The sequence below is a fragment of the Tachyglossus aculeatus genome, chromosome 7 (assembly GCF_015852505.1).
Source record: "Tachyglossus aculeatus isolate mTacAcu1 chromosome 7, mTacAcu1.pri, whole genome shotgun sequence".
Taxonomy (NCBI): Eukaryota; Metazoa; Chordata; class Mammalia; order Monotremata; family Tachyglossidae; genus Tachyglossus; species Tachyglossus aculeatus.
The window spans coordinates 21,250,727-21,268,904 of NC_052072.1; the positions used below are offsets into that span (position 1 = coordinate 21,250,727).

General features: G+C 47.3%; 2 protein-coding genes across 2 annotated transcripts in view; one reads left to right on the forward strand and one right to left on the reverse strand.

Moving 5' to 3' along the window:
* Window positions 1–408: 408 nt before the first annotated feature.
* G0S2 (G0/G1 switch 2) lies at window positions 409–3,422 on the reverse strand. The gene is made up of 2 exons (XM_038749455.1): window positions 3,334–3,422; window positions 409–1,149 (listed from the first exon to the last, which is right to left on the reverse strand). The coding sequence occupies exon 2, from the start codon at window positions 1,135–1,137 to the stop codon at window positions 796–798; it is 342 nt and encodes a 113-aa protein (XP_038605383.1). The 5' UTR covers window positions 1,138–1,149; window positions 3,334–3,422; the 3' UTR covers window positions 409–795.
* Window positions 3,423–4,206: 784 nt separating this feature from the next.
* The window catches only part of LAMB3 (laminin subunit beta 3), a 96,886-nt gene continuing 82,914 nt past the window's right edge, over window positions 4,207–18,178 (forward strand). Inside the window, exon 1 of the mRNA XM_038749052.1 lies at window positions 4,207–4,283. The gene's annotated coding sequence lies outside the window, so the exon portion shown is untranslated. The remainder of the gene's footprint in view (window positions 4,284–18,178) is intronic.

Below are 18,178 nucleotides of genomic sequence, written 5' to 3' on the forward strand. Positions count from 1 at the left end.
TAATCATATTTATTGAGCACTTACTGTGTGCAGAGCATTCATTCATTCAATCGTATTTATTAAGCACTTACTGTGTGCAGAGCTCTGTACTAAGCGCTTGGGAAGTACAAGTTGGCAACATATAGAGACCTCATCTCCAGAGAGAAATATGGTCGAGACTCCTCTTGCCAAGAGGCCTTCTGAGGATACGAGATTAGTTGCTAGGATGGCTGATGAGATTAATTAAGGATAAAGAGGGGTCAGGAATAATCCCAGTCCACCACTGGATAGATTCTAAGGCTGAATTGGCTCCATTCACTTTTTCTGGTCTTCCCAGGACAGGACAGCTAGATCTCCTCTCTCCCCCACCTTGGACCCTCCCCTTCTCTCTTTGCACAGCCCCAGGAACCAGACATTGCCAGGTATATTATAAAATGTTTATTTAAAATGCAAAATGGTGGTAGTTATAAAAAAGCATTTTAAAAAATATTCCCCTGGTGCCAAATGTTCCATGCACTTGGATATCCCAAAGGGCCCCTAGCATAGTGAGGGACAGATCACCTTTCTACTGCTGCATAGCAGCAAATCCCAAACCCCAACCTCATTCTGGTGGAATCCACAGCTCTTCAATCATGTCTCCGATCATTCGTTTCCCTCTTCGGAAATTAGCTCCGTCCCAAGAGGTATCCACCCACCTCTATCTGATCTCTCTCTCCCTCTCTCTCTCTCTCCCTCTCTTACTCTCCCTCTCTGTTTCCTCTTGCTCACACTCTCTCTCTTGCACCCATTCTCCCTGGCAGGACTGTCCACTCGCTTCTAGGATGCATGCAGCCTGTTGGTCAGGATCCTGCCTCCCATAGCCTGCTGTTGCAGTTTGGCCTTCTCCAAGATGAGTTCCCTCTGCTTCTGTGCTTGGATCTTGGAGGCTCGCTGAGCTACGGCCTGGGCTGCTGCTGCCTTCTCCTCCTCTTCCTTCTTCCGCGGCCAGACTCTGGCAGTGAAGGGGCTGCAGACAGTCTCAACTAGGCCGATCATGACCCCAAAGAAGGCCAGCACGCTGCCCACCATGTACAGCTTTGCTAGCTTTCCATTGGGCTTCTGGGTCATCATCTCCTTAGCGAAGGGGATCAGCTCTTGCATAGTTTCCATTTCAGGCATCAGGAGTGGTGGCTGTGGGCAGATAGGGAGAGAGAAACAGGGGTCGTTGGGTGAGTGGGAGATTTGCAGGGGCATCCCGCTCTGTCCTCCAAACCAGTCCTTACTAGACTGACACCTCTCCCCAACAAGCGATGGAAGCCCTTAATCAGTTCCAGTCTCACGGTCATGGTGGCCCTTCACCCATCCATGGCCTGTGGATAGCTGAGGTCCAGAGAAGTGACTCACCCAAGGTCACACAGCAGATACATGGCAGAACCAGGACTAGAACCCATGACCTTCTGACTCCCGTGCTCATGCTCTATCCTGATCTGGTTATCATTCATCCCAGCTCTGCCACTTGTCTGCTGTGTGACCTTGGGTAAGTCACTTCACTATGCCTCGGTGACCTCATTTGAGAAGCAGAATGGCTCAGTGGAAAGAGCACAGGCTTGGGAGTCAGGTTATGGGTTCGAATTCTGACTGTTGCTTGTCAGCTGTGTGACTTTGAACAAGTCACTTAACTTCTCTGTGCCTCAGTGACCTCATCTGTAAAATGGGGATTAAGACTGCAAGCCCCATGTGGGACAACCTGATCACTTTGCATCCTCCCCAGTGCTTCAAACAGTGCTTTGCACATAGTAAGCGCTTAACAAATGCCATCAATATTATTATTATTATTAGAATGGAAATTGAGATTGTGAGCCCTATGTGGGACAAGGACTGTTTCCAACCTGATTAGCTTGTATCCGCCCCAATGTTTAGTACGGTGTGTGGCACAAAGTAAGCGCTTAAATTCATTCAATCATATTTATTGAGCGTTTAATGTGTGCAGAGCACTGTACTAGGCACTTGCCATTAATTCAATGATATTTATCGAGCAATTACTGTGTGCAGAGCACTGTACTAAGCGCTTTGAAAGTACAGTACAGCAAATAGAGACATTCCCTGCTCACAACGGGCTCACATACCTAATCTAGCACTTACTACATAGTTAACGCTTAACAGGTACTACTTCATTATTATTATTATGTAAAGGGCACAGGCTTAGGAATCAGGGGCCATGGGTTCTAATCCCTGCTCTGTCACTTGTCAGCTGTGTGACCTTGGGCAAGTCACTTCACTTCTCTGGGCCTCAGTTCCCTCATCCGTAAAATGGGAATGAAGACTGTGAGCCCCACTTGGGACAACTAGATTACCTTGTAGCGCTTAGAACAGTGCTTGGCACATAGTAAGCACTTTAACAAATGCCATCATTATTGTATCTACCCCAGCGCTCAGAACAGTGCTTGGCACATAGTAAGCACTTAATAAATCCCAACATTATTATTATTCTTCTAGCGTGGCTCAATGGAAAGAGCCCGGGTTTGGGAGTCAGAGGTTATGGGTTCTAATACCGGCTCCGCCACTTATCAGCTGTATGACTTTGGGCAAGTCAGTTAACTTCTCTGTGCCTCAGTGACCTCATCTGGAAAATGGGGATTAAGACTGTGAGCCCCACGTGGGACAACCTGATTACTTTGTATCTACCCAGCATTTAGAACAGTGCTTGGCACATAGTAAGCGCTTAACAAATACCCCAATTATTATTGTTATGGGGGAGGGAAGGAAGAAAGGGCAGGGACCCAGGGCAGACTTAATAATAATAATGGCATTTATTAAGCGCTTACTATGTGCCAAGCACTGTTCTAAGCGCTGGTGAGGTTACAAGGTGATCAGGTTGTCCCACGGGGGGCTCACAGTCTTCATCCCCATTTTCTAGATGAGGTCACTGCGGCACAGAGAAGTGACTTGCCCAAAGTCACACAGCTGACAAGTGGAGGAGCGGAATTTGAACCCATGACCTCGGACTCCAAAGCCCGTGCACTTTCCACTGAGCCACGCTGCTTCTCTGTGCTTCTCTTCCCTGCCCTTAATAATAATAATAATAATAGTGGCATTTGTTAAGCACTTACTATGTGCAAAGCACTGTTCTAAGCGCTGGGGGGATACAAGGTGATCAGGTTGTCCCGAGTGGGGCTCACAGTCATCATCCCCATTTTACAGATGAGGTGACTGAGGCTCCGGGAAGTTAAGTGACTTGCCCAAGGTCACACAGCAGACATGTGGCAGAGTAGGGATTCGAACCCATGACCTCTGACTCCAAAGCCCGGGCTCTTTCCACTAAGCCACGCTGCCCTTCCCTCCCAGGTGTCGCCGATTCAGGAAGGTCCTCCCTACCTAGGCGGCGGCTAGAAGCGGTGGTCCGTGTGATCTGTGGGCTCTGAGCTGGAGCTGGATCTGCTGCTGCTCCTCCTCCGGCTCGCTCCCCGCACAGCTAACAAGGAGCCTCGGCCCGCCGTGCTCTTATAGTGCTCCCGGACAGAGCCACGCCCCCCGCCCCGTGCCACCAGCCTGCCAGAGCAGCGACAGGGGAGAGGAGCTGGGGAGGGGGCTGTAACAGCGGGGTTGGGGGCCGGGAGAAGGGGCAGTAGCAGCAGGGCAGGGGGCCGGGGGAAGGGGCTGGGAGCTGTAAGAGGGGGCTATAGCAGCAGGGCAGGGGGCTGGGGGAGGGGGCTTGGAGCTTTAGGGGGGCTGTAATAATAATGATGACATTTATTAAGAGTTTACTATGTGCAAAGCACTGTTCTAAGCGCTGGGGAGGTTACAGGGTGATCAGGTTGTTCCACAGGGGGCTCACAGTCTTCATCCCCATTTTACAGTTGAGTTAACTGAGGCCCAGAGATGTTAAGTGACTTGCCCAAAGTCACACAGCTGACAACTGGCGGAGCCGGGATTTGAACCCATGACCTCTGACTCCAAAGCCTGGGCTCTTTCCACTGAGCCACGCTGCTGGCTGAGAAGCAGGTTGGGGGGTGGGGAGAGGGCTGTAAGAGCGGGGCAGGGGACAAGGGGAGGGGGCTGTAAGAGTGGAGTTGAGGGCCATGCGGTTTGCATGCTTGGGCCATGTGAGCAGCGCAGGTATGTGTCGGGCAGCCCTGTTCCCCAGGACCCACGGGGGAGAGGTCAGAGGTCAGGGCAGCCTCACCTGGCCCATCCGGGCCCTCTGTGTAGGAGTCTCATTCTTAAGGTCCTTTCTTCGTGCTTTTGAAGGGTAGGGTGCTGGGGGAGCCAGGCCACAGACACCCCTTTGGAGCTGGCTTTGGAGAAAAAATTCTCCTGCGCTTCAGGTTTGTGACTTTCATTCATTCATTCAATCGTATTTATTATGCACTTACTGTGTGCAGAGCACTGTACTGTGCTCTGCAATCTAAACACTGCTCTGTGTGCTGAGCTTTCTTTATGTGGGGTCCTTGTCCTGGGAGAGGATAGGGTAGGCCGAGCAAGTGTCCGGACAATGAGGCGTTTATCACAGTGAATTGCTTCCCCCCACAAAAAAAAAAAACCAACCAACCCCCCCCCAAAAAAAACAAACCCAACCCAAAAAACCCTTTATTCATTCATTCAATCGTATTTATTGAGCGCTTACTGTCCCACAGTTTAGAAGGGGGAGAAAGACAATACAACAAAACATATTAACAAAATAAAATAGAATAGTAAATATGTACAAAATGTTTGCCTGAATAACTTGTATTTTCCCCAGCACTTAGAACAGTGCTTCTCATACAAGCGCTTAACATACCACAATAAATAAACACAAGAGTCTTGATGTCATGTCAGAAGCAGACTGTTCTAATCAATAGCAGTGCGGTAACTGAACTGCCGAACTCGGAAGCTAATCGATAGTCCGGCGGAAGGTACTGTGAATGTGCACACAGCTGGGATACTTTGGCAACAAAGCATTGCTGGTTCTTCCGCAGAACCTGCTCTGCGAGCTGCTCTCAGGCCCCCTTGTTGGCACTTTTGGAATACATGGTCTGGATGTACATTAGTCCTAAGTGGAAAAGAATGTGTAGCTTTGGAATTTGGAGGTTCAGTGTTAACAGGCTTAAAGCAGTCAGGCGAGTCGTGTGCATATTTGTGGGTAGGTATGTATAATTCATTCATTCATTCAATCGTATTTATTGAATGCTTATTGTGTGCAGAGCACTGTACTAAGCGCTTGGGAAGTACAAGTTGGCAACCTACAGAGACGGTCCCTAACCAACAGTGGGCTCACAGTCTAGAAGGGGGAGACAGAGAACAAAACAAAACATATTAACAAAATAAAATAAATAGAATAAATATGTACAAATAAAATAAATAGAGTAATAAATACGTACAAACACATATACATATATACAGGTGCTGTGGGGAGGGGAAGGAGGCAAGGCGGGGGGGATGGAGAGAGGGAGGAGGGGGAAAGGAAGGAAGGGGGTCACTCTGGGAAGGCCTCCTGAAGGAGGTGAGCTCTCAGTAGGGCCTTGAAGGGAGGAAGAGAGCTAGCTTGGCGGATGTGCGGAGGGAGGGCATTCTAGGCCAGGGGGATGACGTGGGCCAGGGGTCGACGGTGGGACAGGCGAGAACGAGGCACGGTGAGGAGATTAGCGGCAGAGGAGCCGAGGGTGCGGGGTGGGCTGTAGAAGGAGAGAAGGGAGGTGATGTAGGAAGGGGCGAGATGATGGAGAACCTTGAAGCCAAGGGTGAGGAGTTTCTGCCTGATGTGTAGGTTGATTGGTAGCCACTGGAGATTTTTGAGGAGGGGAGTAACATGCCCAGAGCGTTTCTGGACAAAGACAATCCGGGCAGCAGCGTGAAGTATGGATTGAAGTGGGTAAAGACAGGAGAATGGGAGATTGGAGAGGAGGCTGATACAGTAATCCAGATGGGATAGGATGAGAGCTTGAACGAGCAGGGTAGCAGTTTGGATGGAGAGGAAAGGGCGGATCTTGGCAATGTTGCGGAGGTGAGACTGTCAGGTTTTGGTGATGGATTGGACGTAAGGGGTGAACGAGAGAGCGGAGTCGAGGATGACACCAAGGTTGCGGGCCTGTGAGACAGGAAGGATGGTAGTGCTGTCAACAGTGATGGGAAAGTCAGGGAGAGGTGGCATTTATTAAGCGCTTACTATGTGCAAAGCACTGTTCTAAGCGCTGGGGAGGTTACAAGGTGATCAGGTTGTCCCATGGGGGGCTCACAGGCTTAATCCCCATTTTATAGATGAGGTAACTGAGGCACAGAGAAGTGAAGTGACTTGCCCAAAGTCACACAGCTGACAGTTAGCGGAGCCGGCATTTGAACCCATGACCTCTGACTCCAAAGCCCATGCTCTTTCCCCTGAGCCACGCTGCTTCTCTATGCATCTACCTAGCAGTACATGACCCTGCTACCTCCTGTATTTCAGAGTTGTGCTTAGCATGTTCAATTATGGTTTGAGCAGCACACGCATGCATGTACGCTGGGGGGGATTCGGCTAAGAATAGTGTCTTAGATTCGAGTGTGTAATCAGGACTAGCCCAGGGCAAAGGAACATCTGTGAAATCTATTTCCAGGCCTTATCGTTTTCAATAGTGGTATTCTTAAATTAAAAAAAAAATGCTTAGCTGAAAGCAAGTGGAGCTGCCAGGTGGATAGTTTCAAAACAGAGTCTATTTTTTTCCCGTTCAGATATGTGGAGAGGGTAGGAGAGACAGGGCGGGAGATGATGGAGGTGTAGGATGGGTTGGGTTGACTTTGGCCAGGATTAAGGCATTGCCCTTTGTGTAAACTGAATTTGGTAACTAATATCTTAGATTTAGCAAAGTAGAGCAAAGGACTCACTCTTTCAGGTTGTTGTGGGGGGAGGGGAGAGGGAGGAGGGAGGCATGCTGAGAGGGTGAAAGAACTCAAGCCTGCCAGAAAATTGCAAAACCTCAATGATGAAATCTTGCAACAGTTTGGACAGATGGTGCCTTGAGCCCTGGGGCAGGAGCAGTGAAAGTGTTTCATAAATCAGAGATTTTTATTAGTCTGAAATGTTATTTATTTTAGGATGATTCTTCGGGCAGAGAGTCTCCAGGTTCTGAGAGTGGGGAGCAAGTTTTAATAACTAGTATTTTTAAGCACTTGTGTATCTAACATTGGGGTGATAAAAGATAATCAAATCTGACACAATTTCTGTCCCACATGGGGCATATAGTCTAAGGGGAAGGGAAAACATGTTTCATCCCCATTTTACAGATGAAGCACAGAGAAGTTAATAAAAATAATGTTAATACTAATAATAGTGTTGGTATTTGTTAAGCGCTTACTATGTGCCAAGCACTGTTCTAAGTGCTGGAGTAGATACAAGGTAATCAGGTTGTCCCACGTGGGGCTCACAGTCTTCATCCCCATTTTACAGATGAGTTAACTGAGGCACAGAGAAGTGAAGCGACTTGCCCAAGGTCACACAGCTGACAAGTGGCAGAGCCAGGATTAGAACCCATTGCTTGACCATGGTTGCACAGCAGGCAAGTGACAGAATGGGGAGGTTTTCTATAGCGCTTCTATCCCCAAAGTGCTGTCACATTAATTTACTCATTTTTGCCCTTACAACAATCCAGGAAGGGAAGTCGGAAAGGTAGGTATTTTTATGCCTGTTTTGCAGATTGAGGAAACTGAGGTACAGAGAAGTTAAGTGACCGGCCCACGGTCACACAGCAGGTTAGCAGCAGAACTTGGACAAGAACGTGGGTCCTCTGGCTCCCAGACCAAAGCTCTGCTGCTTCGCCACGTGGCTACTATCATTATTAGAACCCAGGTCTTCTGACTCCCAGGCCTGTGCTCTTTCCAAGGTCACTGCTTTTCGTGTTATCACAGCCAGGCGCAGTATACTGCTTTGCATGGACCAGTGAATGGCCTGACAAAGAATGGTATTTCTTATATTCCTACTATATATATCTATCAGTGTGACTTAGTGGATATGGCATGGGCCTGGAAGTCAGAAGGACCTGGGTTCTAATTGCAGCTCCACCATATGTCTGTTTTGTTACCTTGGGCAAGTCACTTCACTTCTCTGGGCCTCAGTTACCTCATCTGCAATATGGGGATTAAGACTGTGAGTCCTATGTGTGACAGGGACTGTGTCCAACCTGATTGACTTTTATCTACCCCAATGCTTAGAACAATGCTTGGCACCTAGGAAGTGCTTAAAAAGCACCATTACTATTATTATTAATAATAATATTGATTGCATAGTTCTGCACTAAGAATTTGAGCGAACCCTGGAGATTTAGTTGGACACAATCCTTGTCTTAACAAGGTTTATAATCTAAAGTGGGTGGTGGGGGAGGGAAGGGGACTGTAAACACGTTGTGGGCAGGGATTGTCTCTATTACTGAATTGTACTTTCCAAGTGTTTAGTACAATGCTGTGCACACAGTAAATGCTCAGTATATGTGATTGATGAATGAATGGCCAGAAATACAGGGAAACATAGGCAAAAATAACTGTAACAAAGGAAAAACTAACAGTTTGATTCCTCATCTCCTCTTCGTTCTGGGTCCTTTCTGCTCTGGCCCAATTGTTTTGATATTCTAGTATTACAACAGCAGACTGGCTCTCCTAATGTTTGTAAGGAAATGGGGGTGACTCTGGCCAACAAACTGCCTCCTGCCTGGACTTTTGCTTAGTACAGTGCTCTGCACACAGTAAGTGCTCAATAATTACGATGGACTGACTACCTGACAATGGAGGGGCAGGTCCAGGTGACAGGAGCAGTCAACTCTCTGCTCCTTACTGGATCAGGGTTGGGGGGCAGGGCTCCTATAGTGGCTCGTGGTGGGGAGAGGATAGGGGCAACATAGCTAGGACAACATTTCTTTTGACAGCTTTTCTCCCTCCCTCTCCCCTCCCCAAACTTTCTAGCTTCTCAGACCACTTTCATGCATTTATTCATTCATTCATTCAATCGTATTTATTGAGCACTTACTGTGTGCAGAGCACTGTGCTAAGTGCTTGAGAAATAGAAGTCAGCAACATATAGAGACAGTCCCTACCCAACAATGGGATCACAGTCTAGAAGGGGGAGACAGACAACAAAACAAAGCACGTAGACAGGTGTCAAAATCGTCAGAACAAATAGAATTAAAGCTATATGCACATCATTAACAAAATAAATAGAATAGTAAATATGTACAAGTAAAATAAATAGAGTAATAAATCTGTACAAATATATATACAAGTGATGTGGGGAGGGGAAGGAGGTAGGGTGGTGGGGATGGGGAGGAGGAGAGGAAAAAGGGGGCTCAGTCTGGGAAAGCCTCCTGAAGGAGGCTTTGAAGGGAGGAGGAGAGGCGGATATGTGGAGGGAGGGTATTCCAGGCCAGAGGAAGGACATGGGCCGAGCGTCAACGGCAGGACGGGTGAGAACGAGGTACAGTGAGGAGGTTAGCAGCAGAGGAGTGGAGGGTGCGGGCTGGGCTGGAGAAGGAGAGAAGGGAGGTGAGTTAGGAGGGGACGAGGTGATGGAGAGCCTTGAAGCCGAGGGTGAGGAGTTTTTGCTTAATTTGCTTGTCTCTGTCCCCTGCATCCCTATCAGTCACACTTCCCTTGGGGAGAGGAGTGCCAACGGATGAGTAGGCAGGAAGGAGGGCATACACTGCGAAGTGCAAGCAAGAATGGCACGTACAATTTTGCAGCCAAAGTGACGCCAGCAAGTAACTGCGCCATAGTGCTGTGGGCCAGTAGGCAATTGCCAGGGTAGCCCATTCGATAGTCACTGTGTCCGCTCATTTTCAGCCCCAGATAACTGGAGAAACAAACTTAATTGGGCCACAATTACCTGGATATTCGGGTGAAAGCATTTGACTGGGGGAGCAGAGAATATGGATTATTATCTTAAATTTTCATTTTACTGGCAGTGTGGCCTATTGGAAAGAGCTCAGGCCTAGAAGTCAAAGGACCTGGGTTCAAATTCTGGCTCTGCCATTTACCTGCTGTGTGGTCATGGGCAGTTACTTAACTTCTCTGTGCCTCAGAGAAGTTAAGATGGGAATTAAATACCTATTCTCCCTCCAGTTTAGACTGTGAGGTCCATATGGGACAGAGACTGTGTTCAACCCGATTATACTGTATTTGCCCCGGCACTTAGTACCATGCTTGGCACATAGTAAGTACTTAACAAATATCACAACTGTTATAGAGAAGCAGTGTGGCTTAGTGGAAAGAGCACGGGCTTGGGAGTCAGAGGCCTTGGGTTCTAATCCTGGCTCTGCTCCTTATCAGCTATGTGGCTTTGGGCAAGTCACTTAACTTTTCTGTGCCTCAGTTACCTCATCTGTAAAATGGGGATTAAGACTGAGACCCACGTGGGACAACCTGATTACCTTGTATCTACCCCAGTGCTTAGAACAGTGCTTGGTAGATAGTAAGCACTTAATACCATTATTATTATTATTATTGTTATTTAACTCCTCAGTGTCTTAGTTTCTCATTTGGAAAATGAGGATTCAACAGCTGTTCTCCTTAGATTATGTAGCCCAGTGGATCAGAAATTGTGTCTCATGTGATTATCTTGTATCTATCCTAGGGCTCAGTACAGTGCTTGGCATGTAATAAGCACTTAAGAAATCAATCAGTGATTGATAGTGTACTAAGTACTTGAAAGACTACAATATGGCAAATTTGCACATACCTGTAATTTATTTTAATGTCTGTCTCCCTCTCTAGATGGTAGGTTCCTTGTGGGCAGAGAATGTGTCTCTCAACTCTGTTATACTGTACTCCCCCAAGCACTTAGGACAGTGCTCTGCCCCAGTAAGTGCTCTGTAAATACCACTGATTGATGCACCATAAGTGCTGGGGGCTGAAGGTGGGGTGAATATCTTTTTTCTTTTTAATTAAGTGCTTACTGGGGTAGATACAAGGTAATCAGGTTGGACACAGTCCATGTACCACATGGGGCTCACAGCATTAATCCCTATTTACCAGATGAGGTAACTAAGGCACAGAGCAGTAAAGTGACTTGCCCAAGGTCACACAGCAGACAAGTGGCATAGCCAGGATTAGAACCCAGATCCTTCTGACGTCTATACCCATGCTCTATCCACTAGGTCACGCTGTTTCTCTAATGCTTAAAGGGTAGAGAAGCAGTGTGGCTCAGTGGAAAGAGCCCGGGCTTTGGAGTCAGAGGTCATGGGTTCGAATCCTGGCTCCACCAACTGTCAGCTGTGTGACTTTGGGCAAGTCACTTCACTTCTCTGTGCCTCAGTTCCCTCATCTGTAAAATCGGGATTAAGACTGTGAGCTCCCCGTGGGACAACCTGATCACCTTGTAACCTCCCCAGCGCTTAGAACAGTGCTTTGCACATAGTAAGTGCTTAATAAATGCCATCATCATTATTATTATTATTACAGATCCAAGTGTAAGGGCAATGAAGTTGGGAGAAGGCATAGGGGAAATGGGAGTTTAACAAATCCTATAGCTAGTATTAGTACTGTTATGATTATGAAGATAAAATGATATGGTTAGGTAAGAATTGTCCATCAAGCCTCTCCCTGCCTTCACCTCCACCCCTTGACCCCGCCAGCAGGAAATTCCCACACATTCAAGGACACAAGTAGCCCGTCATAAGCCCTAAAGTCAGAGGTTCATTCATTTTTCCATTGCGTTCATGCCAACGCGCAGCCGAAATCCCCAAGTGTGGTCACCGGAAGGAGCAGTAGCGTTGCCTGTCAGCGCTTCTCCTTTCTCACATCCTGCTGCATTTGTCACAGGTTTGTCAGTTCTTCGCTTGAGGCCCGGCCGGCTGCCACTGTCATGTTGCCATCAGTCCCGGATGTTGACCTTATCTAGGATGGGAATTTCTTGGGCTCTGGGGGCTGGGGCAGATGACTACAGTCTGGGTGTTTTTTGTGCAGTCCCTTGGCAGGGTACACCACCCCCAAGAGGTGTGCTCTGAAGGCAGCATGGTCCAGTGGATAGAGCTCAAGCCTGGGAGTCGGGGTACTGGGTTCTAATCTCCGCTCTGCCACTTGTCTGCTGTGTGACCTTGGGCAAGTCCACTCATTTTTTTGTGCCTCAGTTACCAAAAACATTCTGTCAATGTCTCCCCACTCCTCGAGAACCTCCAATGGCTGCCCATCCACCTCCTACCTCACCTCACTAATCTCTTACTATAGCCCAGCCCACACACTCCACTTTCCCAGCTCCACTTTACTCACTGTACCCCCATTTCATCTATCTCACTGCCAACCCCTTTCCCACATCCTACCCCTATTCTGGCACTACCTTCCCCTCCATATACGCCAGACTACTTCTCTCTCCATCTTCAAAACATTATTAAGGTCACATCTCTTCCAAGAGGCCTTCCCCAATTAAGCCCTCTTTTCCCTGCCTCACATTCTCATCTGCATCATCTATGCACTTGGATCTGAAACTAGACTAGCCTGTGAGCCCGTTGTTGGGTAGGGATTATCTCTATTTGTTGCCAAATTGTACTTTCCAAGTGCTTGGTACAGTGCTCTGCACACAGTAAGCGCTCAGTAAATAATGAATGAATGAAACCTTAGGACATTGGATATTCTCCCCATCCCCAACCCCACAGCACTTATGTCCATATCTTTAAAGTTAATATTATAGTTTACTCATTTATATTAATGATGGCCTCCCACTCTAGACTGTAAGCTCTTTATGGGCAGGGAATCTCTCTGTTAATTCTGTTGTATTGTACTCCCAAGTGCTTTGAAAAGTGTTCTGCAAATAGTAAGTATTCAATAAATATCATTGATTGATTGATTACCTCATCTATAAAATGGGGATTAAGACTGTGAGCCCCTTATGGGGTAGAGACTGTGTCCAACCTGATTAGCTTGTATCCACCCAGCGCTTAGTACACTGCCTGGTACATAGTAAGAGTTTAATACCACAAAAAAGGGCTGGGACCCTCTCTGTTGTTCTGTCTATAGACCGGAGCCTATTTCTGGGTACCCTCAGGGGTGACTCATTACAAAGTGTCTCTGCAGTGTAGACCCCCTCATAGGTGGACAACCTCATTACAATGTGTATATGTGTGTGTGTTTGTGTTTTATGGTATTTGTTAAGCCCTTACTATGTGCCATGCACTCCTAAGCTCTACTAAGCACTGGGGAAGGAACAAGATAATAAGGTTGGACACAGCCCATGTCCCACATGGGGCTCTTCTCTCACCCCCGGGGATTTCTCTGCATTCTGGGTGGGCTCTTCTGGGGGTTTCTCTTTAGCAGACAGACCGTCCCCCAGCCCAAACCATCCCCAGGTGTTGGAACCCTTCCTGTCAGTGGGAAGACAAGGGTCAGAGCCCTCTGTCTTGCCCAAGGTGGGTCCCATCAGGGAGCAGAAAGGGGAAATGAGTCTTCATTTCACTTCTTCCAACAGCCCTTTAGTGAAACATTTGCTCCTTCACATCCCAAACACGTCATAGATGGGGACACTGAAGATCCTACAGAGGGCAGGTATTTCCTCCCCATCCTCCTACCCACCATCTGTCCACTTCAGGATTTTCATCCCAAATCATTCCAAGCTTAGTAATTTTCCACAGATCTGAACCTCTTCCCAGAAGTGAGGAGGGCCAGGCTTTGTAAGCTACGTCTACTCGCATAGTGGCCTTACTTTCCAATAATTATGGCATTTGTTCAGTGCTTACTAAAAGTCAAGCATCATTCTAAGCACTGGGGTAGATACAACTTAATCAGGTCAGACACAATCGTGTCTCTTTTGGGGATCACAGTTTAAGTGGGAGGGAGAATGGGTATTTTTTTTTAATGGTATTTGTTAAGCACTTGCTATGTGCCAGGTATTGTACTAAGCACTGGGGGAGATAAAAGATAATCAGGTTCATTCATTCAATCAGCCATATTTATTAAGTGTTTACTGTGCGCAGAGTTCTGTACTAAGCACTTGAAAAGTACAATTCAGCAACAAATAGAGACAATCCCTACCCAACAATGGGCTCATGGTACAGAAGCAGGGAGACAGACATCAAAACAAGTGAACTGGTTGGACACAGTCCATGACCCATGGGGGGCTCACAGCCTCAATCCCCATTTTACAGATGAGGTAACTGAGGCACAGAGAGGTTAAATCAACCAATCAATCAATCAATCAATCGTATTTATTGAGTGCTTACTCTGTGCAGAGCACTGTACTAAGCGCTTGGGAAGTACAAGTTGGCAACATATAGAGACAGTCCCTACCCAACAGTGGGCTCACAGTCTAGAAGGGGGAGACAGAGAACAAAACCAAACATACCAACAAAATAAAATAAATAAGAATAGATATGTACAAGTAAAATAAATAAATAAATAGAGTAATAAATATGTACAAACGTATATACATATATACAGATGCTGTGGGGAAGGGAAGGAGGTAAGATGGGGGGACGGAGAGGGGGGCGAGGGGGAGAGGAAGGAAGGGGCTCAATCTGGGAAGGCCTCCTGAAGGAGGTGAGCTCTCAGTAGGGCCTTGAAGGGAGGAAGAGAGCTAGCTTGGCGGATGGGCAGAGGGAGGGCATTCCAGGCCAGGGGGATGACGTGGGCCGGGGGTCGACGGCAGGACAGGCGAGAACGAGGCACGGTGAGGAGATTAGTGGCAGAAGAGCAGAGGGTGCGGGGTGGGCTGTAGAAGGGGAGAAGGGAGGTGAGGTAGGAGGGGGCGAGGTGATGGAGAGCCTTGAAGCCGAGGGTGAGGAGTTTCTGCCTGATGCGCAGATTGATTGGTAGCCACTGGAGATTTTTGAGGAGGGGAGTAACACGCCCAGAGCGTTTCTGGACAAAGACAATCCGGTCAGCAGCATGAAGTATGGATTGAAGTGGGGAGAGACACAAGGATGGGAGATCAGAGAGAAGGCTGATGCAGTAGTCCAGACGGGATAGGATGAGAGCTTGAACAAGCAGGGTAGCGGTTTGGATGGGGAGGAAAGGGCAGATCTTGGCAATGTTGTGGAGCTGAGACCAGCAGGTTTTGGTGACGGCTTGGATGTGAGGGGTGAATGAGAGAGCGGAGTCGAGAATGACACCAAGGTTGTGGGCTTGTGAGACGGGAAGGATGGTAGTGCCGTCAACAGAGATGGGAAAGTCAGGGAGAGGGCAGGGTTTGGGAGGGAAGACAAGGAGTTCAGTCTTGGACATGTTGAGTTTTAGGTGGCGGGCAGACATCCAGATGGAGATGTCCTGAAGTCAGGAGGAGATGCGAGCCTGGAGAGAGGGGGAGAGAGCAGGGACAGAGATGTAGATCTGGGTGTCATCAGCATAGAGATGATAATTGAAGCCGTGGGAGTGAATGAGGTCACCAAGGGAGTGGGTGTAGATCGAGAACAGAAGGGTTACAAAAGTGACAAGATAATTCATTCAATCATATTCACTGAGCAGTTACCTTATGCAGAGCACTTTACTAAGCACTTGGGAGAGTACAACACAACAATAAACAGACACATTCCTTGCCCACAACGAACTTACAGTCTAGAGGGTGGTGGACCCGGTATTAGAACCCAAGTCCTCTGACTCTTGGACCCCTGCTCTTTCTATTAGGCCACACTGCTTCTCAGTCTGTTGAAGCTTACCATAGGAAGGCAGGGCTTGGATGGATTGTCTAATGAGCACTAGAAGAAAATACACTTTTGCCCTCCTTCCACTCCCCCTCCTCCCCCCCACCCCCTCGCCTTACCTCCTTCTCCTCCCCACAGCACCTATATATGTATATATGTTTGTACGTATTTATTACTCTATTTATTTATTTTATTTGTACATGTTTATTCTATTTATTTTATTTTGTTAATGTTTTGTTTTGTTCTCTGTCTCCCCCTTCTAGACTCTGAGCCCACTGTTTGGTAGGGACCATCTCTATATGTTGCCAACTTGTACTTCCCAAGCGCTTAGTACAGTGCTCTGCACACAGTAAGCGCTCAATAAATACAATTGAATGAATGTTTTCAGAGGCCTCAGTCAATCATATTTATTGAGCACTTACTGTTTACAGAGCATAGTAATAATAATAATAATATTGGTATGTGTTAAGCGCTTACTATGTGCCAAGCACTGTTCTAAGCACCAGGGTAGATATAAGGTAATCAGGTTGTCCCACGTGGGGCTTGCAGTCCTAATCCCCATTTTACAGATGAGGTAACTGAGGCACAGAGAAGTTAGTTGAGCAAAGTCACACAGCTGACAAGTACTAATAGCTTGGGAGTGTACAATATAATAGAGTTGGTAGACACATCCCTGAAGGGTCTGGAGTCATGGGGACAGTCCAGGGGACAGTCTAGTCAGAGACCAAGTCGGGAAATAAGGACAAAACAGGTGATGAGATTTACCCCTCATCCCCTGAGGCTCAGTGGAAATCACTTTAAGATGTCCCCATTTCCTGGGGTTGGATTAAAAACTGAGGGAAGATTTGTAAGTGGCCGTAGTAGCTATAGTATTTATTGAGTGCTTATTGGAGAATACTAATTAATGTGGTATTTGTAAAAGTGCTTATTATGTGCCAAATAATGTACTAAGCCCTGGGGTAGATACAAGGTCATCAGGTCAGACAGAGTCCCTGACCCACTTGGGACTCACAATCTCAGGGGGAAGGAAAGCAGATGAAGAAACCGAGGCACAGAGAAGTGAAATGACTTGCCCAAGGTCACTCAGTAAGCAAGTAGAAGATCTGGAATTAGAATTCAGATCCTCTGACTCCCAGGAATGCAGTACATGAAGTGCCTAGGAAAATAGAGCAGAAGCACAAATTATATCCTCTGCCCACAAGGAGCTCACACTAACAGGAGACAGAGAATCAGGTGGAGCTCAACAATTCAGTCCTGCCATGGACTCAGGTAATACCATCCTAAAGGAGCCTGTGCCTCGCTTTGAGCAAAGGTATTTCCCAGTGGCGACTGGGATGCCCTGGCCTGGATTTGGGCAGGAAATTGCCTAAGAACTAAATGCTTCTGCCAGCTCCTTACCGTCTGGCCTCCTCTTTACCTTCCACTATTGGAAAGAGCAAGGATGAGGGAATCAGGAGACGTGGTTTCTAGTCCCAGTTCCACCATCTGCCTGCTGAGTGGCCTTGGGCAAGTCACTTATCTCTCTGGACCTCCTTTTCGTCATCTAAAAAATGAATATATTCCTGTTTCCCGCTCCTCTTAGACTATGAGCCCTATGTGGGGCAGGGACTGGGTCCAATCTGATTCTTTTCTATCTACCGCAGTTGGTTAAACACTGTTTTTGGCTTCACAAGTACCTTATACCTGTGGAGTTCCCTCCGGCAGCCCTTCTACCCCTTGACCCCATCAATCAGTTATATTTATTGTATTTATTGAGTGCTTACTATTCATTCATTCAATCATATTTATTGAGCGAATACTGTGTGCAGAGCACTGTATTATGTGCAGGGCACTGCACTAAGCTCTTGGGAGAGTACAACACAACAATATAGCAGACACATTCCTTGCTCACAAGGAGCATATCCCCTTGGTAATAATAATAATAATAATAATAGCATCTATTAAGTGCTTACTATGTGCAAAGCACTGTTCTAAGTGCTGGGGAGGTTACAAGGTGATCAGGTTGTCCCATGTGGGGCTCACAGTCTTAATCCCCATTTTGCAGATGAGTTAACTGAGGCACAGAGAAGTTAAGTGTCTTGCCCAAAGTCACACAGCTGACAAGTGGTGGAGCTGGGATTTGAACCCATGACCTCTGACTCCAGAGCCTGGGCTCTTTCCACTGAGCTGTGACAAGTGATGAGGTAGGTTGCCAGGAGGGAAGAATGAGAGAGAATATGAGAGAGAGCAGTGTAGCCCCAGTCTCTTGGCAAGTGGAAAAACCATGGGATTAGGAATCAGGACACCCAGTTTCTAATCCCAGCACCACTGACCTGCTGTGTGGTCTCAGACAAGTCACTTCTCTGTACCTCAGTTTCTTCAACATGAATATCTGTTCTCCCTTCGTCTTTGACTCTGAGTCCACTGTGGGACAAAGACCATGTTCAATTTGATTGTCTTGTATCTAATCTAGTGCTTAGCACAGTGCTTGACACATAGTAAATTCTTAATAAATACCATCACCACAACAGCTCATGGCCAATAGAAGCTGTCAGCTTGAGAAAGAACACATTGTCCCAATGCTTTGGGCAGAAGCAGCATGGCTCAGTGCAAAGAGCACAGGCTTGGGAGTCAGAGGTCCTGGGTTCTAATTCCGACTCCACCATTTGTCATCTGTGTGAATT